Source organism: Desmodus rotundus, chromosome 1 (genome assembly GCF_022682495.2).
Source record: "Desmodus rotundus isolate HL8 chromosome 1, HLdesRot8A.1, whole genome shotgun sequence".
Classification (NCBI taxonomy): Eukaryota; Metazoa; Chordata; class Mammalia; order Chiroptera; family Phyllostomidae; genus Desmodus; species Desmodus rotundus.
The window spans coordinates 82,450,265-82,477,625 of NC_071387.1; the positions used below are offsets into that span (position 1 = coordinate 82,450,265).

A 27,361-nucleotide genomic window follows, 5' to 3' on the forward strand; every position below is an offset into this window, starting at 1 on the left:
AGGGGCATTGATCAAAATCACCATATTCACAGAGTCCCCATTTTACATTAAAAATTACTTTAAATCCTTAATCATACATTTTTGTTTGTAGCTGCTCTGAGATTGCATGGTCTAGAGATGACCACAGTGTGCTTGCGTCCTTTTCATACCTTCTTCCAGTCACTATATGCTACTGTATAGACTAGCTCAACTAAAGTAAGCTTTCTTTCTTTTACTGAAGTTTTTTCTTGTTGCTTTTAAAATCTAAGTTAGCAATTAGAAATTAATGTTACATGTAAGTATTTGTTAATATATAATTTTTAACTTTGTAGTGTGAAACATTTTAAATGTATACAAAAATAGAGTAGTATATAATGTATCCTGAGTCCCTATTACCCACCTTCAGTAATTATCAAATTTGCCCATTATTGTTATTTGTCCTGTATTACTTATTATTTAGGGACTTTCTGAACCTTGTCTTCAAGTAGATGCTGGTTGGAAGAAATTAAATATTTAGAAATACTTGGAAACTTTCCCTTTAAGGGCATTCAAGGCCCAATAATTGGAAAGCTTGACTAATGATTTTAAAAAGTAATTTGTTTTATTTTACTTTTTTAAAGATTTTACTTATTTTTAGAGAAGAGGGGGAAGGAGGGAGAAAGATGGAGAAAAACATTGATGTGCAAGAAATACAAGATTGGTTGCCTCTCACATGTCCCCAATTGGGGACCCAGCCTGCAACCCAGGTACACCCTGACTGGGAATCGAACTGGCAACCTTTTGGTTCACAGACCGTCGTCACTCAGTCCACTGAGCCACACCAGCCAGGGCTAAAAAGTAATATATTTTAATTACTCATTTTACCTTCAGTATGTATTCGGGGTAAAACTGTCTTTATTGCCCCTGACTTTTCAGTCAGATTAAGTTGTTCATTAAACAAATTGGACAGGAATGGTATCTGTATTAGATCTTCTTTTAGAACTAATGTAAATATGTTCTAAAAGTAGAATTACCCTCGACTAAAGGCAATAGGGCTAAAATTTGGAATTGATAACATTACAGTGTATAAGTCTGGCTTTATACAAGACTCTATAAGTCTCGCTTATAGAATTGGCACATTCACTGCATTAATTTATCAGCAGTTAAATTTAAAAATTGTGTGTTATCTGCTTATAATAGTGTGGGTTGAGTGCCAGCCTGTGAGCCAAAGGGTCGGCCGTTCAATTCGCAGCCAGGGTACATGCCTGGATTTTGGGCCAGGTTACCCGGTGGGGGGCACTTAAGAGGCAGCCACACATTGATGTTTCTCTTCCTCTCTTTCTCTCTCCCTTCCCTTCTCTCTACAAATAAATAAATAAAATCTTTTTTTAAAAAGTAAAATACTTAAGTCATTGCTGACAAATTTTGAAAACACAGGTAAACACAGAAGACAACTTAATTATTTCTAATGTCATCATCCAGGAATTATAGCTGTTAATAATTTAATGCATATTTTAAGTTTTTTCTATATATCTGTATGGATAATTGCATGTATAAAGTTTTTCCAAAGGTCACATTCTTCATTTGTGGTATTTAAAATTGTCTTTAAATTCTTTTCTCTGATTTAATAGCCATGTAGTTATTTCATGATAAAGATACACTACTAATTTTTGAATCAAGTGTGACCTATTGTTGAACATTTTTTATTTCCAACTTCCCCTATTATGAATGCTGCTCAGAACATCACTGTAGCTACATGTTTGTGCTTGTCCATTATTACTATTATTGATAATTTTCCTATATGTGGAATCACTGGGGCAACAGAGAGCCAAATTGTTTACCAGGAGGGTTGTATCAATTCTATAAACAGAGAAAATAGTACCTCACCATTATTTATATTAAAATAGCTTCTCAAAATTTGCAGTTTTTATTACTGATATAGAAAGGTCACTTTTCCCAGCACATCAGAACACTGAGAGACTTTTGAAACGTAGAAAGCAGATGGGGACAGATTTATATAAAAACTAAGCCGAGCTGAGGAACTCTCCACCACTTTGAGCTGAAAGGAAGACCTCCAAAAAGTGGATGTTTTTACACAAGACTCCTGCTGTCCAGGTCAGAGACAACAGAGACTGGTTACGATCACCAAAGTCATTATAGATGAGAACCCCACTGCACTAGTCCAGTAGCAGATGCTCACCTTACCTCCCCTGACTTAAGGTATGTCTGCTCACTCCTGGCTGCTCTGCAACTGCCTGGGTCATGGCTGCTTCATCAGAACCTACACTTGCACTGCTTAGACTTTAGGACCTTGACTTGGTCTGAAGAAATATGCCATAGCCACAGATACCACATTTGTCTTGGCATTTTAATATATGAACATCGGGAGTCATCAGTTACCTAAGGAACACTGACAGCATGAAAGGAAATCATACACAGAACAGGAGAGCTAACTAAGAATCAGCAAACGTGAAGAAAACCACCACTCAGAAGGCGCCAGGCCCAGCACAGAAGCTTGACCCCCAAAGAGTTTATAGAGGAAATCAAGAAAGGAAGTGAACATTTTCTCAGAGACCAGCATCATGTTTGTTGAAAAGAAAAACTGTTCAAGATAAGGAGACAATCAGTTTGTAGAAATTAAAAATACTATGTAAGATTTGATAGGCTGAATTTCAAGCCTATTTATTTTACCTAATGCAAGAAAAGTTGAGCTGAGGAGTTCTTGATGAATAGTATGAGAGGGAAGTTGAGTCACAGAGGCTAGATAGATCTGGAGGTGCTAGCATTTATTCATCTAATGAAAGTTTCAAAGGAGGGTGGAGGAGGGAAATAATAAATATTGAAGATGATTTTGCATAGCTGTCTTTAGATTGACCAAGTGCTAATGAAGGACTATTAAAAACATATCACAAGTTATGGTGACATTTCAGAATGCAGGAACAAAGAAAATTCTCAAAGCAGCTTAAAGAGAAAAAAGAGTTAGGATCAGATTGACATCTGTTGTCTATAACTCTGGGAGATAGGAGAAAAATGAAAATTTTTCAATAGAAGTGCTAAGAGGAAAAGAATTTGGAACTTGACTTGTATACCTAGGTTATTTAGGGATGAGGGCAAAATAACATTTTAATGCTTGCAGGAATTTAGAGTTTGCATTTATAAACCATATCTGATTCATAAGAGGAATATATCTAGAAAGACAAAATAGACATGAGAAGAAAATAAATACGAAAATGTTAAAGAAAAAGGAACAAAAGTCCTTCTTTATTTCTAAATAAGGCAATGTTTAAAGGAATTCTTGCCCCAGCTGGAGTGGATCAGTTGGTTGGAGTGTCATTCTGTAACCAAAAGGTAGCAGGTTTGATTCCCTAGGTTTGGGGTTCGATACCTGGTCTGGGCATGTACGGGAGGCAACCAATTTATGCTTCTCTTGCATTGATGTTTCTCTCCCTTCATTTCTTTCTAACAGCAATGGAAAAAAAAGTCCTCAGGTGAGGATAAAGAAAAAAAATTTAAGATAGTAGCAACATGAAAAATAACAATTTGAAACAAAAGTCTTAATTTCAGCAATGTGTTAGCCCAGGTGAGGTTACTATGTGCTAATGTGTTTGCTTTTTAAAATTTTACCTTTTTTTTTTTACTAAGAACTTTTTGTTTGTTTTTAGTCTTGCTTAGTCTGGGAGGGAAAGTGTAGGTTCTGATTTAATTGTAGATTTTAGTAGAAAGATAAAAGTTTAAATTTGATACTTTGAAAGTAGAGGTAATTGCTGTATGACATTAAGAGCTGTAGCTATCATTAAAGAAATCTCATTTATTCTAACTGTACAGATAAAGAAAGGAAGAAAGGGTTGAGGAAATAAAAATGTTGCTAACACAAACAATGTTAGAATAAACCCAGGCATATTACTTAATAGCAAAGTTAATTAAAATTCCCTTAAAGAAAGTAAGGAAATAAAATCCACTTGAGTCTTTCGTAAACCTCAGAAGAGAGTGGAGAGAGAGACTTGTGACCACCTCTGAAGGTGAGCAAGAAGAAAACATCTTGTTCTGAAATGTGATTAAAGGAACATCAAGTATCTCCCTTTTTGAGAGCCAACTGCTTGTTACAGAAGAACGCCACTAATGAGTGTAGAAAGAATGAGTAACTGAACTGGAAAACCACTCCTCTGAGTTTCCCAGTTGCCCTTTTCTGCTCTCACTTGGCTAAGTTTATATTGATTTTATTTAGAATCACAGTGGCAGAAATTTCATGTCTCTGAGTCTAGGATAGAACCTTTATCCGGTTGTAGTTGGTGTTCTCCAGAACAACAGAACCAGTGATAGGTGTATGAGTGTGCAGGTGTGTATGTGTATATATAAGGAGTGTTTAGAGATCCAAGGAAGAGCTCATGTTGTAGCTGGAGTTTGAAGGCAGAATTCTCTCTTCCTTCAGGGAGAATGCTTTTTCTTAAGCCTTCAACTGATGGGACATGGCCCAACTTACATTATGTAAGACAGTCTGCTGACTTACATGTTGTTTTTCTACAAAAAATTCCTTCATGGGGAAAAAAGGTAGAGTAATGTGGCTCAGCCAAGTTGACACAAAATTAACTATTATATTGGTGAATATGCTGTAATTGTGTCTAATTTTGGTAGTGAATTACAGAATGGTGCATATGACTGAATTCCTTCCTCAGTCAGGTTGGGGAACCAACTTCTTTCTTTGCTGTAAAGAAAGCCTGGTCTGTACCCAGCATGAATCACTAGGACTTTCTGCCTAAGATCAAAAGGCAGGTGATTGATTGTCTCTGATGACAACATAAAACTACAAATTCCTGTATTCTAAAGGAAACAATCTCTGTCACCATTCATTTTCACAGAGGGCCAGTTGGATGTAGTGGTACCTTCCCAGCTATTATGAAAAGATCTTGAATTTCATTGTTTTTATTTTAATTTTTGTTTATTTATTTCAGAGAGGGGAAGGGAGGGAGAGAAACATCAATATGTGGTTGCATCTCATGCACCCCTCTACTGGGGACCTGGCCTGCAGCCCAGGCATGTGCCCTACACTGGGAACCGAACCCGCCAGCCACCCTTTGGTTCACAGACTGGTACTCAATCCACTGAGCTACACCAGCTTGGGGAATTTCACTTTCTTTTGGGGTTTGAATATTGCTAGTATTTACAAGTTAAGACTTGATAGTGCTTTCTTAAACTTTTTTCTCTCCATACAGAGTCCATTATTTATATTCCTGGTAATACAGGTTGGTTCCTTCCCATGAACAGTATTGAATTCAGCTTTTGGCTCTATCCTTTCTCTCTCCATTAAGTGTAAGGTAGTTTGTTCCTGGTAATATCGAACTGTTTCTACTTTTTGTATTCTTTCCTCCCATTTTCAGAGTAGTATTAACTATTGTCAGAGCAGATAGTATGTACATATTATTCTGTTTTTCTAGTCCCCATGATTCTGCTCTTAGATATGTTCATGGCTTACTCTTGGCCCTATGCTGAATCTTTCCCAAGTGTTCCTTGATTGTCGGGATCATCTTTGAGAACAGTGTTCCTCAAATTCGTACATGTTCCCAGCTTTATTTATGGCCTTTTACTTTGTGACCAGTATAGAATTCTTGGCTGATAATAAAATCTTTATCTACATTTTCTTTCCTGAGAACCTTAACTTTGTCATCATATTGGCTTGTGGTACACAGTGTTGCTGTCACATTCTGATTTTCTTTCCCTTACACATAATGTTTAGGGTTGGCCAAAAAGTCTGTATGTTTTTTTTCTATAAAATACAAGGCACATTTTTTATTTTCACCAATAACTTTCCGGATATTTTCTGAGTATGTTGACTATCTCCTGCGTGGTGTAACATTGATTATTCTCAATTGTCTTGATTTGATCGCTATCAACTTCAACTGGTCTGCCAACTGGAGCATAGTCCAGTGAGAAATCTCCAACAAGAAATTTTGCAGGCTGCTTTTGACACGATTGATTAGTCACAGCACCTTCTCCATACACCACACAAATCTTTTTATGCGTTTCATTTGTGTTTTTACCTTTCTTGAAATAATGAAGCATAGTATGTTGAAAATGTTGCATATTTCCTTCCATATTCAATATTAAAATGGCTACACAAAAATTTACCGATTTCAGTAAGTTTTTTTAATGCACACTGATGAGACAGCTGTCACAATACAACCTAACAATTGTTTCAAATGAAGTTACAGACAGCTAAATGCTACTAGCGCCATCTTATGGGGAAAAACCTAATGAACTCTTTGGCCAACCCAATAGTTCTTTTGCCTGGAAGCCCAAAGAGATTTTATTTTCTTTAAAGTACATTTGTTTTACTAGAATATCTTAGTGTCAGTAGTTTTTCTAGGTCTGCTTTCCCAGGGGTGCATTTGTACATTTAAGACTTTTATTTCAGAAAATTTTTCTTGAATTATTTTAGTATTATTTATTCTATTTTAGTTTTGGGTAATTGTGTTAATGTAGAAGTTGAAATACTGCATTTGTCACCATCTCTTAATTCTTTATATTTTTGCCCCATCTGTCTCCTTTTCATCATCTATTTTCCTTATGTGCCTCATGGTACCTATATCTTTTTATAGCTCCTCTAGTTTAACCTTCAGTTTCTGAAAAGTGTTCAAATGCTGCTTGCTTTCTGAACCGTGCCTCATTTTCCTTTATCTTGTGTAGCAGTATTATTTATGATGTAAGGCCTTCTTTCATGGCCTTTGTTGTGTGCCTAATGTTATATGATAGTTTTCTCTACCTGGTGGTCTGCCTCCATTGCCTGTTGGTGCATCATTCTCATTGTTACAGTATCATTTTGTGTTGGTCCCACCATGGTTCTCTACTGTACTCCTGTACATGAGAAGGGTGAGAATATTCCAGGTTAGCTGTCCTCTCTGCACAGGTTTCAGCGGTTTTCCTGTGGCATACTTAAAAGTAGGGCCTCTGAGTAGTCTCGACCATACCTTTTGAGGTCTGCCTCTTTTGGGAGCTTCTGAACTGCCTCTTTCCTTTGTCCTGTGCTCCTGTCCTTCTCATTTAGGATGTTGTCCCCAGCAACCTCAGTTCAGGCTCTGCCTTCCTAGAAGGCAGTTTTGCTGGGTGTTTGCAGATCCTTGAGGGCTGGGGCAGCCCTGGCGGTTCCTGGTTTCCTCACAGTCCACATGGAACGTTGTGAACCTTTTTCAGCCTGACTGGAGTTTTTCCTTCTGGGTGTTTTTCCAAATGGTATTCCCCATTTTGCTTAGGTAACATTTCAGGCCTCATCGAGGCAGCCCTAATGGTTTGCTGTAACCTATTTCTCTGTTCCACAAAACCCTCTAAATTTACCAAACTGGTCTATTTAAAATACATGCAATTGTAGTTTTAAATATCATAGCCTATAATAATTTTTTTTAGTTTATTTTTGTTTATGCCGGTTGTTCATTACCTTTATTCATGGTATACTAAATGAGAGCTTTTTGTCTATAAAATTGTGAGAGGCAAGTTCTCTTCTCTTCTTTAATTGTCTCATTGTGGGCATAGAGCAGTACCCAGGTGCCAGCATGGCCGTAGCCTTTGGGTTGCATTCAGAACAAGTCTTACCCCTGTGGATGTCTTTGGGTATCTAGGTGATACAAAGATATTTTTTCCTGATAGCAAGAGTCAGGTATATTGTTTGTAAACATTGTATGTAGATTTTTCAATTGTTAATAATCCAGAAAGAATGTAGTTTGGTGTTGGTCCATAGTTTTTAATATTTAAGTATTTGTCACAAATTTAAGTGTTTAAGATTATATGTTTTCTAGAAAAGTAATGATGGTATAATGCATGAATGTAAGCCAGTCTGGACTCCAATTTAAAAAATAAAGTTCAATGTCTAGTTTATTTTTACTGTTTAAGTCAGTGGAGGGGGCAAAATTATGTGAGCAATAGAATGGATGAAATTGAATGGGTACATATTTCATTTTGACTAGAAATGCATTTATATTCTATACAGTTATATATGTGTGTCTCTTTGATTTACTGGGATAATTGTGAGTTGATTCTATTAGGAAACTGCTGAAAAACTGGTGCTTAATATTAGGGCTTGAGTTGCTACTGACTAGTTGAGTTTTTCTGCCTGCCCACAGTTGGGGTGCATAAGAAACTCCTACTGCCAACCTATCCTTTACACACAGGGTGGTAGAGAAGGGCCCCACCTGCATGTCTATGCGACTGCCTGGGTGGCAACATTAGCCAGCACAGCCACAGTCGTCCAGTGAGAGAACATGCTAGCTGGTGGTAGTGGTGTTGAATCTAGTAGTGCATACCTTTGAGCTGGTAACCTTACGTGTATATATGTGTGAATACAGAAAACACCGGAGCAGTGTGGGGCCAAGCAAGCCCGTGTCCCAGCCTCGGCGGAACATCGTAGGCTGCAGGATTCAGCATGGGTGGAAGGAGGGGAGTGGCCCTGTCACCCAGTGGAAAGGAACCGTTCTGGACCAGGTGCCTGTAAACCCTTCTTTATATCTTATAAAATACGATGGATTTGACTGTGTTTATGGACTAGAACTTAATAAAGATGAAAGAGTTTCTGCGCTCGAAGTCCTCCCTGATAGAGTTGGTAAGTTCTTTTTACTATTTCTGCATTTGTATGCTTTAAAAGTAATTACTGAAATAGATGCTTTCTAATTATCCTTTTGTATTATCGGTATCTTCATTTTTAGTAGAGCACAAGCACTCTGTATTTAAGTCAGTCACCTAATACTACAAAAATTGATCAGTGCATGTTCTAAAGCTGTAGTTCAAGGAAGTATAGGGGATATAAATATGTGTAAAATTGTTCTCCAGGAAGTTTACAGCCTAATAACTTTTAATATGGTTATTTCTCACATTTTGTTCACTATTTATCTGCACTTTGATGGGTATGAATATTTCTTACTAGGCCGAATATTCTATGTGTTTCATCAGATCATAATAGCTAAGAAAAATCTTACACATTGTAGAATCTTTATGTGAAATGTTTCATTTTATGTTATTACATAAATGACGATTGTACTCTCAGCCAAATTTTAAACAAACAACATGAACTTTATATTTCTTAGAGTTTGTTTGCACTACATTTGTGGAAATAAGTAGATATTTTTTTAAAATTTCATACAGTATTGGTCTTGCTTTGCATAATTTAAACGCCTTAAGGCATAAGGTGTCATTAAATAATAATGATTGATTTTATTTTTATGATCACTAGGATACACCCAAGTTAATGTTAGTTTCTTCAGAGTATTTACTTTAAAATAGTTTTCTTACTGTTGCAATGTGATGCCACTATTGCTTGAAGGCTTGATTATGCTTTTGGAACTATCTTTGAAAGCCTATACAGTTAATAAATATAGCCTCAGTAGACTTGGACTTGTGGGTTAGAACTTTGGGGCTCACGTTGTCAAGGGAAGAAGTTTACCTGTTCCCCTCGCCACCTTTGTTTTTGCCATTGTCTTCTTGGTTCTTATGCTTTGCCTCAGCAAGTTAATTCTTTGCCTGAGCAGCAAGTTTATTGTTAATCTTCCCTTTAGATAGTAAATGTTAAGCCTTTATTCATTTTGTATAAAAATGGTTTGGTTTTCATTCTTTAAATTATTCCCAATGGAAACTAATTGTGTAATAGTAAATCTTTGGCATTTTAAACATTTTTATCTATTACAAGTGCAAGTAAACACCTTATTTTTCTTCATGGGGCACATAGTGTATTTCCTTTTGATCTTGATGTCAGTCCATTTCCACATAAGAAACTAATCAATGATTTGAATCTTCAGGGCTTAAAAAAAATTATCCAAACCTTTATATCAATTATTTGTACTAATTATCATGCATTCTTTTTCCAACCTAAAATTTTATTCTCTGTGCCTTTTAGGGCAAGACTACTAGCTCATGTGAAGTTTACAACATTTTGTTGCATGATCTGTATTAGTCAGTTCTTTTGTCAATCATAGGAGAGACAAAAATATTTTTGTCTAGACTTAAAAAGATAAAACCAAAATACCCCAAAATATTTATCTCTATTGATGGGATTAAGGGTTACTTAATGTTTTTCTAGTTCTGCGTCATCTCAGTTTCCAGCTGTAGACATGGATGTGTTTGTAAAGAGCAAAGTAATTGAACACAGGAAATCCAGAGGCCTCTATGCAAACCAGCAATATATCATGTGCCTAATTTAATTAATAGCTAATTATGGTATTACCTACTATACTTCAGTCTGAAAAATTATGTTCCATGTAGAAAAAGACTGCTAATTTGTTTCAGGTAGTACATTACACTAGTTACAATACTCTTTTCCTTAAAGTAGAGGTGGAGAAAAAAGTATGTCAGTCAGCCTGAAAGCATGTGATGGCACAGAGTAATGTTTTCCAAAGTATGGTCGGGGACCCTTCAGGTTTCCTGAAGCCCATTCAGGAGGTTTGTGAAGTCAAATTAATTTCCATAATAGTAAGGAGGAACTTGCCCTTTGACTCTTATTCTTTCACAATTATACACTGGAGTTTCACACTATTTGGAAGACCTGCATAACTCAGCAAGTTCAATATGGGGTGGGGCAAAAGTAGGTTTACAGTGGGGAGTACACAGAACAGAGTTTAGTCTTGTGTTATTATAATTTTATTTTCCATCCAAACAATTGTAAACCTGCTTTTGTTCCACCCTGTATTTTCTATATAAATAATGCATGACGTTACCAAATCATGAATTTGTTATTGTTTTGTTTTTACCAAATCATGTACTTGTAAAAGATCCAAAGACTGACAGACTTTTGTTGTGTTACGGTAAGAAACACACACACACAATTTACTACTTTAACCATTTTTAAGATAATAAAATTAAGTGGTGTTATATATATTCACATTGTTGTGACAAAGATCTTTAGAACTTTTTCATTATGTAAATCTGTAATTCTATTCCCCTTAAATAACTTCCCTTTTTTTCCTCTCCTTAACCCCTGTCACCCACCATTCTATTTTCGTGTCAATAAATTTGATTATTTCAGATGCCTAAAAAATGGAATTATATAATATTTGTCTTTGTGACTGGCATTCTTTGTCAGCATAATGTCCTCAAGTTTCACTTATGTCGTAGCATGTCTAAGGCTATCCTCCTTTTAAGGTTGAATAGTACTCCACTGCGTGTGTAGACATTTGCCCATATTTTGATCAGGTTATTTGATTTTTTTGTTGTTGTTGAGTTGTAGGAGTCCTATATGTATTTTGGAGATATATGAGTTTTAATTTAACAGTGTGACAAGTTTATTGATAATGACTTTAGATTCTACATTGTAATTAACCTTTAAGGAGCTACCACGTGTTGAGTTGAAACAGTATGATAAAAGAATATCTAGAATTACCTGAAAAGATTAATAGAATACTACTGTTTCAACAGCCTATTTTTTGAAAGAACATGTAACATTGAATGCTAAAGTACATATGAGAAACGAACTTTCCTTTTTAAAGCTATTCTTAAGAGATTTGCAAATATGTAAAATTATGGCACTTTTTTACTAAATTTTTGTTAGAAGATATTTATTTTTCATTAAAAAATATTTCTGTAGGTATCTTTTTGAATAAACATTTTTAGGTTTGTCATTTACAACTTCTAAAATAGTTATTTAATATTGATAGTTATCATCCATATAAACAAATGCTCTTTTGGGTCCTCAAAAATTATGTTAGGAATGTAAAGGAGTCCTCAGATCAGAAATTTTGAGAACTTCTGGTATGAAGAAACTAGTGGGATTTCATTTTAACATTATGCACAGTGAGGAATTCTATGTACTTTTTATTAATTATCCCATAATTAAGCCGAGAACATCACTGTATGTTTTTAGAATGTCCTGATAAATTGGATACTGGTATCTTTACAAAGAAATTCTAATCTTTGTTCCTTTGAATTTTATTTAATAGAATGAAAAGGACTCACAAGTAAAATAGAATTGCTAATTTATTTTAAAGACATTTTTCTAAAACTGGAGGACTGGAGAAATCTTACAATCAGTAAGAGTCTCCGTAATTTCCCAGTATTGAAGTGAAGCTTGTAATTTTTGCCTATCTCTTTAAAGAAGGTGAAGTTGGACTGCAGAGGGCTGTTGCTATATCAGTGGGGAGGCCACGGTGCTCCTAACCGTGTAGGTCGTGTATAACAGCTCTGCTATCTGAAATAATTCATACAACAAATATTGAACCACTATGAGCTTGGTATTGAAAACAGGATGGGAAAGGCCTCTGCTTCCATCATGGTATGCAGGCTAAAAGCAAGTAAACAAACATGTGAAACAGATAACCACAGATACCAATAAGAAATAAAACTGGGTGAGGTGACTGGTGGGGCCACTTTCCCCAGGGTGGTCCTGGAGAGCCTTTGGGAGGAGACCTGCTCAGGAGCCAGCTCCTGTGGGGCAGCACATGGCCAGCATGAGGAAAAGCAGAGGGTGTCCCAAGAAAAACAAGGTGCTCAGGTCTCTGAGATGTAGGCAGTCAGGAGGAACATGACAGAATAGGAGGGAGGAAGGCCAACAGGGAGACATGGAAAGATGGCCTGTGAGAAGCAGTGTGTTATTAAAATTATGAAAGAAAAGTACTGGTGCATTTTAAGCAAATGAACCACATGACTGGTATAACTGCCATGAAGGTCACTCTGGTTGCTGTGGAAATAGATTGAAGGAGCAAGAGAACCTGCGCCTTGAATAAATTAATTTTTTAGTTTTAATAAGTGGTCTGTGGGTTCTTTATGTAAGATGATAATATAAAGGGAAGGTTGTTGAAGGGTATATGGAAACGCTAGTATTTTTGCAGCTCTTCTGTAAGTCTGTCATCTCAAAATTTAAAATAATAACAAAAAAGCTTTATACCTTGAATGAACAATTAAAAGCCCCAGTTTAGATATAGTACAAAGAGCAAATGAATGCAGAAAAATTAAAACAAAACATTCTCAAAATAACTGACTTGGGGCAGTAAAATTGTTCTTACGGAATCTAATCTGGGCTGGGCCCAGCAACCTAATTTTGGTGGGTGTTCTTAAAACCCACAAGGTGACTCTGATGCTGACTAGTGTTGTGTGGACATTTTAGGTAGTCTCTCCTTGAATAAAATCAGTTTTCATAGTACATATTCAGTAAAACCCTTTTTAGGACCATTGTTTGCCTTTTTTGTCCCCAGCAACATCCCGAATCAGCGATGCACACCTAGCCGACACAATGATTGGTAAAGCAGTAGAGCACATGTTTGAGACCGAGGATGGCTCTAAAGATGAATGGAGGGGAATGGTCTTAGCACGAGCCCCTATAATGAACACATGGTTTTACATCACCTATGAGAAAGACCCCGTCTTGTACATGTACCAGCTCTTAGATGATTATAAAGAAGGTGACCTTCGTATTATGCCTGATTCTAGTAAGTATGGATTGACAACTTTTATTTTTGATGTTTCAAAAGTAACTTGAATTTTAGGGAAGATAATTTGATTATTTTGCAGATACATTGTAAAATTTCAATTATTAGGGATAAATGATGATTCATTTAGTCACACACCAAGCATAGGTTGTGAAATTATCCTTTTGCCAAGAGTAATTTACCTTCTCTGTAGATTTCCTTGCTCTGGACTTTGTACTTTCATATGAATGGAGTATATGTATGGCGTCTTTTGTGACTGGCTTCTTTCAGTGAGCATGGTTTTTTCAAGGCCCATCCACTCTATAGATGGTATCATTACTACTACTACTTTTTTTTTTTAATGGCCAAATACTGGGTTGGCCAAAAAGTCCTTACAGTTTTTTCTGTAAAATAAAAGACATATTTTTCATTTTCACCAGTTACTTTATTGATTTGAACATTTTGAATATGTCAGTTATCTCCCACGTGGTATATATAACATTTATTGTTCTCAATTAATGTCCCAATTTGACTGCTATCAACTTCAGCTGGTCTCCTAATCGTGGAGCATCGTCCAGCGAGAAATCTCCAACAAGAAACTTTGCAGTCCACTTTTTAAAAAATATATTTTATTGATTATACTATTACAGTTGTCCCATTTTCCCCCTTCACTTCATCCTGCCCACCCCCTCCTTCCCACCTTCCCCTGCCCCTTAATTCATGTCCATGGGTCATACTTATATAAGTTCTTTGGCTTCTACATTTCCTACACTATTCTTACCCTCCCCCTGTCTATTTTCTACCTACCATTTTTGCTACTTATTCTCTGTACCTTTCCCCCCTCTCTCCCCCTCCCACTCCCCTGTTGATAACCTTCCATGTGGTCTCCATTTCTGTGGTTCTGTTCCTGTTCTAGTTGTTTGCTTAGTTTGCTTTTGTTTTTGTTTTAGGTGTGGTTGTTAGTAACTTTGAGTTTGCTGTCATTTTTACTGTTCATATTTTTTATCTTCTTTTTCTGAGATAAATCCCTTTAACATTTCCTATAATTTGGGCTTGGTGATGACGAACTCCTTTAACTTGACCTTATCTGAGAAGCACTTTATCTGCCCTTCCATTCTAAATGAAAACTTTGCTGGATAGAGCAATCTTGGATGTAGATCCTTGCCTTTCATGACTTCAAATACTTCTTTCTAGCCCCTTCTTACCTGTAAAGTCTCTTTTGAGAAATCAGCTGACAGTCTTATGGGCACTCCTTTGTAGGTAACTGTGTCCTTTTCTCTTGCTGCTTCTAAGGTTCTCTTCTTATCTTTAATTTTGGGTAATTATGATGTGCCTTGGTGTGTTCCTCCCCGGGTCCAGCTTCTTTGGGACTCTGAGCTTCCTGGACTTCCTGGAAGTCTATTTCCTTGGCCAGATTGGGGAAGTTCTCCTTCATTATTTGTTCAAATAAGTTTCCAATTTCTTGCTCTTCCTCTTCTCCTTCTGGCACCCCTATGATTCGGATATTGGAACGTTTCAAGATGTCCTGGAGGTTCCTAAGCCTCACCTTATTTTTTTGAATTCTTCTTTCTTCATTCTTTTCTGGTTGGATGTTTCTTCCTTCTGGTCCACACCATTGATTTGAGTTCCAGTTTTCTTCCCATCACTATTGCTTCCCTGTACATTTTCCTTTGCTTCTCTTAGCATAGCCTTCATTTTTTCACCTAATTTGTGACCAAATTCAACCAATTCTGCGAGCTTCCTGAGTACCAGTGTTTTGAACTGTGCATCTGATAGGTTGGCTATCTCTTCATTGCTTAGTTGTATTTTTTCTGGAGCTTTGATCTGTTCATTTATTTTGGGCCTTCTTCTTCTTTTTTTTTTTTTTTTTTTTTTTGTCTTGGAGCACCTGTTACATAAAGGGGCAGAGCCTTAGGTGTTCACCAGAGCGGGGTAATGCTGGTTGCTGTGCTGTGATGCTGTATGTGGGGGAGGGGTCCGAGAGGGAGCAGTGGCGCTTGCTCTGCTCTCTGCTGTGTTTCAGTTACTTCCCCTGCTACCCACAATCAAATTGGGCCCTTCTAGTGCTGATTCCTGCGTGGGTGGGTTTGTGTACATTCTAGGACCCTTGTGGGTCTCTCCAACAAACTCTCCTGTGAGGCTGGGAGTTTCTCCTGTTGCTGCCTCAACCCCCACAGGTGTTTTCAATCAGCGGTTTGAGGCTTTATTTCCCCTTGTTGGAACTCTTGATTGTGTGGTCTGTGTCCTGGTCTGCCAGCTGCAGCTTTGCTCACCCTGCTCCATGATCCGCCACCTTGCTGGGTCTGCCAGCTGCCACCTGGCCGTGACTCCTATCTGCCCAGCTGCCAGTCTCTGCCCCTCCTACTGGTCTGGACGAATGTTTCTTCTTTATCTCCTTGGTTGTAGGACTTCCATACAGTTCAATTTTCTGTCAGTTCTGGTTGTTTTTTGTTTTTAAATTGTTGTTGTCCTTCTTTTGGTTGTGTAAGGAGGCACCGTGTGTCTACCTACGCCTCCATCTTGGCTGGAAGTCTGCAGTCCACTTTTAGTACGTTCAATAAGTCACAGCATCTTTTCCATACACCGCACAAATCTTTTTTTGCATTTCAGTTGCATTTTTACCTTTCTTGAAATAATGAAGCATAATATGCTGAAAATGTTGCATATTTTCTTCCATCTTCAATATTAAAATGGCTATACAAAAATTGCACCAATTTTGATTTTTTTAATGAACACTGATATGACAGCTGTCACAATACAACCTAACAAAATTGTTTCAGTGAACTTAAAGACAACTAAGCGCTACTAGAGCCATCTTATGGAAAAAAAAATTAATGAACTTTTTGGCCAACCCAGTATCTTTTGTGTGGATAGACTTATTTTATTTGTTCATCTGTTGATTGACATTTGGATTGTCCTCTATTTTAGTTAAGAAGACTGCTGCTATAAACATTTGTATAAATGTTTCTGAGTGGATGCATGTTTTCAGTTCTCTTGGATATATACCTAGGAATGGAATTGATGAATCATAGTGCTCACTCTATGTTGAATTGTTTAGGGAACTGCCAGACTGAATTTTAAAGCATTTGCACTATTAATCTTCTCATCAATAGTGTATGAAGTTCTGATTTCTCCACATCCTTATGAATACTTAGTTGTCTGATTTTTTGATTCTAGTGGTTTTGAAGTAATAGCTCATTGTATTTTTGGTTTGCATTTATTTCCCTGATGACTGAAGATGTCAAGTATCTTTTTGTTGTTATTGGCTGTTTGTGTATCTTTGAAGACATGTCTGTGTTGTTTGTACTGCTTTGAACTGGGCTGTCTGTGAGTTGTAATAGTCAATATTCTAGGTACAAGTCACTTGTCAGATACATGATTTACAGATTTGTCTCATTCATTCTGGGGATTCTCCACTTTCTTGATGGTCTAAAAAAATAAGTCCATTTTATTTACTCTTTGTTCGTGCTTTTGGTATTTTATCATGTAATCCTTTGCAAAGTCCAAGGCTGTGAAGATTTACCTCTATGTTTTCTTTTTTAAGAGTCAAGCTTTAGCTCTTATATATAGGTCTTTATCTCTTCTATTTAGACCCTTGGTACATTTTGAGTTAATTTTTGTTATGATGTGGCTTAAGGGTCCTACTTTATTTTCGTTTGTGCCAACACAGTTGTCTGAGCACCATTTTTTAAAAAACGATTCCTTCCCTGTTGAATAGCTTTGGCACCCTTGTTGAAAATCAGTTCATTAGGGATGTATGGTATATTTGTAGATTTTAACTTCTGTTCCATTTGCCCGTATGTCAGGTTATGTCAGTGCCACACTTGATTACATTGCTTCGTAATGAGTTTTGAAATCCGAAAGTGATTCTGCCCTTTTTTTATCCTTCCAGAATTGTTTTTGCTATTTTGGGTCTCTTGCAATTTCATATGAATTTTGGAATCAGCGTATCATTTTTTGCAAAGAAAGCAGCTGGGATTCTGATAGGAATCACATTGAATCTCTAGATCAGTTTAAGGAGTATTGCCATCTTAACAATGATAAGCCTTCTGACCTGAGAACATTGGATGTTTTTCCATTAATTGAGGGTTTTTTGTTTGTTTGTTTGTTTGTTTGTTTTTAATTTCTATCAACAGTGTCTTGTGGTTTTTCAGAGTGTAAGTTTAGCACTTTTTTTGTTAAATTTATTCCCAGTTATTTTATTCTTTTTAATAATTGTGAATGGAATTACTTTGGGTAAGCCTGGGGTTTTTTTTGTTTTTTTCTCATATCCTTTCCTCAAACACATGGAGTCCTGAACAGACACAGACTCTCACTATATTAGTAATGTGACAGCAGCTCTATTCCCTTTTTTTAGTTCTTCCAGTGAATATGCTAGTCAATGAACCTAATCGTGTGTTCATCAGGCTCTGACTTTTCACATTATAAGATTGTTTTTAATGTTTCTGTACTTTTCTTATAAATTTGTAGTGGAAAGTATGTACATATAGACAGGAATTTTCATGACAACATTCCTTAAAAGCATTTCTCCTGCCCTGGCTGGTGTGGCTCAGGGGATTGAGAGCCAGCCTGCGAACCAAAGGGTTGCTGGTTCAATTCCTGGCAGGGCACATGCTTGGGTTGTGGGCTGGGTTCCTGGTTGGGGGCATGTGAGAAGCAACTGATCGATGTATCTCTCACACATTGATGTTTCTCTCCCTTTCTTTCTCCCTCCCTTCCCATCTCTCTAAAAATAAATCTTTTTTTTTAAATTTCCCCAACCTGTATGAATTTATTTAATTAATTAATTAATTTAGAGATATAGCCAGTCAACCTAAAGTATGTAAGTATTGAGGACTTGATGATAGTGTGAGGTCATTTGCATATTCCCCATCTCTTCTCCCATCCGCATCTTTATACTCTCCTTTCTCTAAACTGCTAAATATTTTTGTGAGTGGTATGGAAGCTTATTTGCTATTAGAAACAGTGTTGATGCTCTGAATTGAAGAGCTCTGCAGTAGCCTCTGTTTCAGTCCTTTGCTTCTTTGCTCATGTTACTGTTAAATGTCTGAGGATCATGTTTTTGGAATTCCTTTGTAAACATGAAGGCTATGAAAGTATGGCAGTATGATGATGATGCTTTTGAGGGAAAAGCATTTTTTAAGAGATTTCAGCCTAGGTTTCCTCTTCACTTTCTTGTTTAAACATCGTATGGGCTTAGGCATTTTTTGTGTGACTCTTAGTACCAGGTATCAGAAAATGATTTGGATTGTGCCATTCAGTGAGAGAATTTGTTGTAATCAGAGAGGCAGACTACCATTAACATAAATATATGATAATGATCCAGCCCAGGATACCTGTGAGAATAAAGTGGTACACTTCTTACTATTTTGCCAGAATGACAGGCCTAAGCCTGGACTGTCCTAGAAAACCAGTTATCTGGATGCTCTCCTGAAGGCCTTGTCTTCTCTTAGTACCTGGGGGAAAGCTTGAGTTCTTCAGGGGTTTCTTAAAATAGAATTGTTAACTGTCTGCCTCCACTCCTCTTTCTTCTCTTTTACGTTGCTTCTTTGTCAGCTGGTTATGATTTGCTCTCATTTCATGTCTATTACTAGAACAAAGTTCTTGCTAGGTCATAGGGTTGTGTTTTCTACCACTTGGATTTTCTTGGGAACCTTTTAAAAAGTACAGGTGCTTCAGCCATCTTTGGAGATTCCGTTGTAATTGATTTGGGGATGGAGTTCACTCATCACTTATTTTTAAAGCAAAGGAAATCTCTCTTGTTTTGAAACTGGGTTAGGAAGACAATGTGTAATGCAATGAAGTTGAGGAGAAAGAAGCTTTAAGAACAGGATTACTTAGGAATTTTGTGTGTAGCATATTCTCAGTAATATTGCAAACATTTTTAAGAAGATACATAGTTGTTTAGATTTTTTTCCTTGGACCTTTTCTTCATTTAGTCCTTACCACCTCAGGTAATTACAGCCATAATTAAACATGAGCCAAAAGAATTTCTGGTTATGACTTCTAATTGTTTACACGTCTAGATCTGCACACTGTTTATAAATGAAGTTTTAGTGACACACAGCTACACCATTCACTTTTGTATCATCTATGGCTGCTCTCATACCACAACGGCAGAGCTGAGTAGTTCATACAGAGACCATGTGGCCTCAAGTCTAATGTATTATTGTCTGGTCCTTGAAGAAGAAGTTTGCTGACTTTAGTCTAGATAAGATAAACTCAGGAAATTAAAAAAAATTTAATTGTTGAAATAGATATGTGAGTTGGTATATATCTAAAAATTGACTTTATATTGTTTTTTCCCCCTTCTTTACATATAGATGATTCACCTCCAGCAGAAAGGGAACCAGGAGAAGTTGTGGACAGCCTGGTAGGCAAACAAGTGGAATATGCCAAAGAAGATGGCTCTAAAAGGACTGGCATGGTCATTCACCAAGTAGAAGCCAAACCATCTGTCTATTTCATCAAGTTTGATGATGATTTCCATATTTATGTCTACGATTTGGTGAAAACATCCTAGATGTCATCACGAACTTTGCCAAATTTGTGGAACTATTAAATGTATAATTTGTAGACATAAAGACTTGATTGCTTTCCAGTTTAATGAAAGCTTAAATGTCCTGCGAACCCACAATCTCTGCCAGCAGAACTGGTTTTGTTCTGAATATTACAGATTTATGTGAACACAAAGCATTTTGTGTAAGGAACTCCTTCCTTTTAAAAAAGAAGTCTGCCTGTTTGGAGGGGAGTTACAGGCAAGTTTGGTAAAAGTTAAGCTAGTTATCATAGTCAATTAAAACTGTAATAGATCTTACTCATTTTCCCCTTCATTCTTAATATTTTCTTACCTTATTCTGCTGCCACAATGCAAGCATAGTTTGGTATTTTTGTTACTGCCTTTTTTGAGATATATATGTATCTGTATCTACCTATCTATCTCTGTGTGTATACATATATAATACACACACACACAGGTCTCTGTGCACACATGTGTGCACATGTGCACACACACTTTATTGGCAGTCCTTTCTTGGTGGATTGGGATGTGGGTTAAATAGTTTTCTCCAATTTAACAGTAGTGCTTGACCCAAGTCAGTCATATTTAACAGAGTACTGCCTTTTACTGAAAATTAAATCTCGGCACAAGAAAACATGTAGGGATGTTCAGCTTGTTTGAAAATCAGAAGTTCAGAGCACCTCCTAAATTTAGAGGTTTTAAACCATAAGTCCAAATGTGAATCACTTTTTGACAGTTAATGACCCACATCAGAATTTTATAAAACGGAAATCTGGATGAAAGGCTGCCTTTAAGTCTAAGCTTTGTAAATTTTTTTTTTGTTTACATTTTTAATCAAATACTTTTTCTTTTTTTAAGCAAAGCCCAGGTGCTTGGTCCACACAGTGTAATGCCAGTGTATTTTGGGCGCACATTGGGTCCATTATTTGTACAAATCAGTAATCTGGATTTTGGTACACAGATTTAAAACCAACAGTACATCAGTCATTTGTGTGTATGTGGTAAGTTCCTGGAAGAACATAGTACTTTTTTATTAATGTAAGTTGAAAAATGACAGCGTTGCCCTCTAACAAGTTCTCTGGGAAACTTGTATTTTAATTACTATTATTACTAATACATGATTATGGTCCAAAGGCTTTTTTTCCACTGGCTTTCCCCCACAAAGAATGTCTAGACAAATACTAGCTAAAATCCCCTGACACCTTTTGGGTGTTGTATGTTCTTGCTCACTGTGTGCCGCTGCTGGGGACTCCTTCACACCAGGGTCAGTCGGCCATGCTCATTTGTAGGTGTGACTGATGGCAGCCCTTAGCCACAGACTCTTTCCATGGCTTATTCCTTGAAGGTGGTTTTAACCAAAAAAGTAGTTGGTTTAGCAGCAAGACACCCACCTGTCACTTTGTTTTAGATAAGCCCTTGTGGTTTGAAAGCTAAGAGGCCTTATGTGAAACCAGTCTATTGGGGAGATTGGAAATCTTAACTAAGATTTGGGCAGAAGACTAACTGCTCACACTATCAGTCAAACATTAGAGGTCCGTGCAACCTCCTTGTGGCCGTCCTTGATGTTAGAGATATTGTAGTTCCAAGGTCTCATGTGTGGTTCGCATGATGCCCACTTCATCTCCAGGAAGGATGTGTACCTAGTTCTGTTGGATGGTCACCTCACGCACCATGTACACACCCCACATTTTCTGCAGCATGTCCAGCCTCAGCAGCCAGGGGTGAGCTTCTCCTTGCAGTGAGTACCCAGGTTTTAGACACCCCTCCCTTGTTTGAACCAGTGTCATGCTGCATATATGTCAGCTGCTTTCCTGATGGCTCTTGTAGGAGTGCCCGCATTTGAATCTCAAGGCCAAGCCCAACCCCCCAAGCCCAAATGAACATGTGTGGCCCAGACAGTGTCTAGCACATGCACTACACAAACACAGCACAGTGATTTCGGGCTGGAAAGCAAAGTTTTTTGGAAGTATCCTGTGGGTTGGGTCAGTTGAAACATTTCTAGCATTACTTAATGGCTTGTATTGTGGTTTTTCTGCAAGTACCTTTAGCAACTTCAATACCACATGATCTGCCACTCTCTAGATGAATGTGACAAGTGATTATTGTTATTATTTTAATTATTGTTTCTGGTTGGGTTTTTGTTTTTTTGTTTTTTTGGGTTTTTTTTTTTGTTTTTTTTTGTTTTTTGTTTTTTGTTTTTTTTGCCTTTAAGACTGAAGGAGGGGAAGGGGTTTTTGTTGGTTTTTCCATTTTTTTCTTTTTTCCTTTTTTGGTAGCTTAAACCACACTTAGTGATGCTGTGACTAATCTCCCTAGCCGAGTATTTCAGGCTTCGTTTTAGGCTCATGTTTCATATCTGCATGCATTGCTTGCATTTTCCTGGTATCTGGATGTTGGTTCCTTTTCCTAGGAATCCAACATTAATTTCCAAAATCATCATGGGACTTGTGACAATACGAGACATGAATCTCTGTATAAAATGTATTGGCCTTCCTCATTGACCTGCTATAGTATTACTGTGTCCTGTGTGCGTGTGTGTGATGTCTGGCTGCCACAGAAAGCTTCAAAGGAAAACTTTTAAAAGCAGACCATCCTTTTTTGCATGCTCTATTCTAAGTAGAATGTTCAATGTAACTAACGAAAAATGCATGTTAAAGATATTTAGGTTTTTTGTTTTCTATCTTTGTTTTTACTTGTTTTCAGTTTTCTGTATATTTGCTTACTGTGCTGTCTTAGTGGTTGTAGCATAAAATGCACTGGTGAAGCAAACGTAGTGCCAACAGAAGGTGACTTTCCACTTGTATGTGTCATGCAGCATTTGAAGGGACTGTGCATCTTAAAACAATCACAGTTACCAGTAGACCAGATTTCATTTCTATTATTGTTTTATGTGCCAAACCCCGAAGTGCATTGGGCTTAACTCTCTGAACATTGTGGACCCATTAGAAAACTATTCTGATTGTCACAAATTGTAGTGCCTGAAAACATTCTTAAGCTGATTGTCTTAAAAAAAAAATGAAACTTCTCCAAAGACAAAACAGGAACAAATAATTATGGTAAAAATGTCTGTGGTTCCTTGGAAATGCTGCGCTTTTTGTATTTTCCATCATTGTAGTGCAGTTTGAACGAATGTGTATAGTTCAGAGGTCTTGTGTTCGCATCTTAAAATTAGGTAACGACCTCATCTTTCAAGCTTGAATTCATTTTTAATTTTAATTTTATACAATGTGTAGACAGTTCCCTGTTCTCTGCATTTAGAAGTATAAACAATATAAATCTGTTAATTCTGTAAGTAATTTTTATAATTATGATGTAACTCTATCCTATCCTTAAAACATTTAAAATAAACCCTTTATGTGCAACTTTTGACTGTAAATTTTGTGCTCATGAGCAAAATGTGATGTCTTAAACCTTCTGAAAAAAGTTTTTAAAGATTTACCTTAAGACTTTAAGTAACCTTACTTACCCATTTTCACCACATGTAAATGTCAGATATACATAGAAACAAATAGAATTTGTATTTGAATAATAATATTTAATTAATAATACCTGAAAGGAGAGGGGGCATTAATCAGTATCCCAGATATATTATATAGTTCCATATATTAAAGTTTGTGATTTACCATTAATGAGAAGTTTTATCGTGAAAATTTTAACTTGTTTTAAATAGAATTAAATGTGTGTTTTATACTTTCACATCTATTCTTGCTTTGTATGCTACCTATAGTGCTTTATTAATACTTAAATACCAATTCATGAGATTCTGTAGTAAAAAAATCATACAGGTACTTCTGTGACCTGTATGTATGCTTTTTATCTACATGGGTAATTTTAAACAGTGAGGTAAAAATTAGAGTTTATGATGTGCCTTTATTAGATTGGTTTTTTATGTTTCTTTGTTGAGTTTGGCTTAAGGATTCTGTGGTTAAGGCCAGGCCAGGCTGCCTTCCCCTCTTCCAGAGTGGCTGAGCGAGGCTTGTCACACAGCAGCTGCAATGGCCAAGGGGGGAGGCATGGTGGCCTCTCAGGTTCTTGGCGGAAGAGCTGCAGACAGGTATGGGAAGAAGATGAACCTGGAAGGACAGGTGCTCACCCTGGGCCAGATCTTAGTCATCGTCTTGTGGCATCAAAGGTACAGCTCAGGAAATATATTCTCCCAAAAATAACAAAGCAGGTTTAATCTTAATGTTGGTGGTCACTGACTGCTGTTTGTAAACCAATGAGCCGGGTCTGTTGAAAGCAGTCATCACTCTCAGAGAACTGCAGGGATGGGACTACCTTCTCTTTGTTTCTTCTCAGTACAGTTACAGCTCTGTGGTAATAAAAGCACTTGACACTAAAAAAGCAAATACTTCTTAAGTACCTTGCCAAGTGCTTTCCATCCACTATTACATTTAATTCTTAGTTTGTGAAGAAGGCACAACTTTCTCTGTGTTGTACAGGTGAGGAAGGGGTGGTAATTTAGTATCTTGTCCAGGATTACAGAGCTCATCAGGACTTAGACCCTCAGTGCTGCTGTGTTAATGCCTCAGAATTAAATTACCTCAGTGGGATGATTTGAGTAGCCTATATTCTGATATCTGTGGATACTTTATTACAACCTTAATTGTCCTAAGTTGATAGCAAATTGCCTAATAAAAAGTTTACTTAGTGACTAGAATGTAGGAATCTATGTCTTTATGATAAGAATTAGAACCCCAAGTTATTTTTTTCCTGCAAAAATAAATATTTCGGAGAGAAGTATGGTGAAGAAATTTAAATAATTTCCATTACAAGAATGTAGATACTATTTTTAAATTCAAAGACACTTAAATGTCATTAAATTAATATTCTTAATAAAACCTGGAGTTCTCATGACTAGCATAAAATCTTACACAGAATTTTTATAGTAATTAGTTTATGTCATGTATTTGTAAGTTTGTTTTTAGGCTGCTGTGTTTCATGGAATTCAGTGAGTCTTTCAGTTATTGCTCCAGACATTCTTAGATAGTCTCTGTTGGCCCTTATATTGGCCTTAAAACTTTTTTCAGTTTTGGTAACTCAATGGTAGATAGTTTGGGGGCATTGCCTTAGCACATCATTTTGCGTAAATATGACCTTACCGTCTTTTCTGCTTAATTTTATGAGAGGGCACTGGACCAGGTGGCAGTTCTGACACTGAAGTATGGCTGGGCCCTTTCTGTGCATTCCTTTTTTACCATGACCATTAACAGTAGTTGAGTAAGCTGCCAACTGTATTAGAGGCATGTTCTTGCCTCCACTTTTATCTTCATCCTCTTCCATTACTTTATGCTTGGAAAATCTGTGCTCTGGGGAACGTAGGAACTTGAAGTAACATGTGAACTACCTAAAATCCTTTATAGGATTGGCACAATTACATATAACTTAAGTTCTGTGTCTTAATGTTGAAACCACTGAAGGAGATTATGATGTAGAAATGACAGAAGGAAAGCCTTTAAAAACCTTGATGTTAACATGATGAGTTGAAATTCAGCATTCTGAATTGTCTTCACATATAGATTGTGAAAATAACTTTAAAGCGTTTGCCTTAAATTTGTCTCCTAAAGTATTTGCAAGAAATTTGGTAATTACTACCCATGCTTTTTGTACATACTTGTGTTACAGGCTGTGGGCATTCCCACTAGAAAAACAAGAGCGACACCTGGTGACTGAGGCTTTTTTCCTGAAACTCTTTCTTTATTGTGGACTGTGTTTGCTGTATGTGTGTTTATTAACTACTAGGGACATTATGTTTACCATAATGTTGCTTTGGGTTGTTCTGTAATACTGTGGTCAAGTAGTTCTAACCACTGGGTTTGTATCTTAATTTACCCTTAATCTGGTTTGTCACACTAGGAGGGACAAGACTGGTCTTTTTCAAAGCAGTCCTGCAGAGGAAAGCAGTATATTAAAGACTGAAAAACATATCTGAGCAGATGGAGTCCACACACTGCATCGTCCCCTAACTGCCGTAAGTGCCTCCAAGAGGTTAGAAGGACACAGGAAACCATGACATCCATTTGGTTAATTTACACATGTTCATAAAAAATACAGAAATGTCTCAGCCATTGTCACTGGCCCTGTTTTTGTTTGGTAATTTTATTTTTACAAGGGTCATTCTCTGATGAATTAAACAATGGGTAGACTACTGAAGGAGTACTTTGTGATAAATTTCTATACACCATGTGTATCAGCTTAGGCTGCTGTCACAAATACCACTGACAGCATGGCTTATACAACAGACATTTAGTCTCAGTTCTGGAGGCTGAAAATCCAGGGTCAAGGTGTCAGCAGAGTTGGTTTCTCCTTAGGACTCTCTCCTGGGCTTGAAGATAACTGTCTTCCTCCTGTGCCCTGACATGTCCTTACCTCTGTGTATATCTCTGTCCTAGTCTCCCTTTCTTACAAGGACCCAGTCATACTGGACCAGGGCCCACACTTATGACTTCGTCTTAATTTAGTGACCTCTTTAAAGGTCCTGCCTCCAAGTAGAGTCACACTCTGAGGTACCAAGGTTAGGACTCCTGACACATGGATTTTGGGGAATTACAATTCAGCCCTTAGTATCATGTTGAAATTTAGTTGTGCTTTCTTACTGTTAACTCTAAAATGGAAAAGAAATCTTATTGGCATAATAATAATTTTTAAAATAATACTAATTCCCTATCTTGATATGAAAGAGAAATATAATGTGTTAAAAAGAACATCGTAAGAAGAGCCAAATCACTGAGTTATCAATCTGGTTCCCTGCCCACTTCCTACTGGTGTGATCTCAGGCAAATTATTTAGCCCATCTGACTTGTTTTGTCTGTAAATGGGGAGCATCCTGCCCTATGATTTTCCAGTGAGATGATGGACACGGGCGTGATGATGCAAACCTGACCCTGATGCAGAGGGGGCATGTCACCTTTACGCTGGTATTTATCAGGAGGCAGTGCCTTGTACAGATGGCAGGTTTTTTAAGACCTTTCCATGTTTTGCTTTGATTTTTTGACCTTTGAAATTACACTTTTAGTTCCACATAATTCCTTTACTATATAATATTAGGAAGATGTTCATTTTTATTTTTTTTTCTTTTCAGAAAACTAACAATTCTGCATAATGAGCACTGTTGAAATGTTATTGGAATATTCCATCCACATTTTGTATTTTATTGTAACTGAGTGCTAGACTGTAAATCTAACCTTTTTAAATAAAGGTACACATCTGTGTTTTGTTCAGGTTTGCACTTCACGGCAGTCATGAGCATTAACCTGCTTTGGTGAATTGTGTTGTTAGACTTTGTGATGTCAGGCAGTGGCCCAATTGGTAGTAATTTGAATAGCAGGTGTATTTTCAAAACGTATCACTGCCAAAGCGGGAAGCTGTCTTTAGAAAAGGACAGTTACGCCCAGTGAAATGTAGCTGTGTGGGCAGTGGGAGGGGAGTGATCACTGTCCACATTCTGGTCAGGTCTTGGTGCTCTGTATTTAATCACTGTCTTCTGTTATAATCTAAAATCAGTTCCTCTTTG

At 37.0% G+C, this 27,361-nt stretch overlaps 1 protein-coding gene across 6 annotated transcripts in view; it reads left to right on the forward strand.

Annotated features, from left to right (window-relative positions):
• Nucleotides 1-23,210, forward strand: part of SPIN1 (spindlin 1) — an 87,200-nt gene extending 63,990 nt beyond the window's left edge. For all 6 annotated transcript variants that reach the window (XM_053925401.1, XM_053925386.2, XM_053925406.2 and 3 more), the window contains 3 exons: nt 8,289-8,542; nt 13,116-13,349; nt 19,652-23,210. In XM_053925401.1, the coding sequence (XP_053781376.1) occupies nt 8,289-8,542; nt 13,116-13,349; nt 19,652-19,851 (688 nt within the window). In that variant the 3' untranslated portion in view covers nt 19,852-23,210. The remainder of the gene's footprint in view (nt 1-8,288; nt 8,543-13,115; nt 13,350-19,651) is intronic.
• The last annotated feature ends 4,151 nt before the right edge of the window (nt 23,211-27,361 follow it).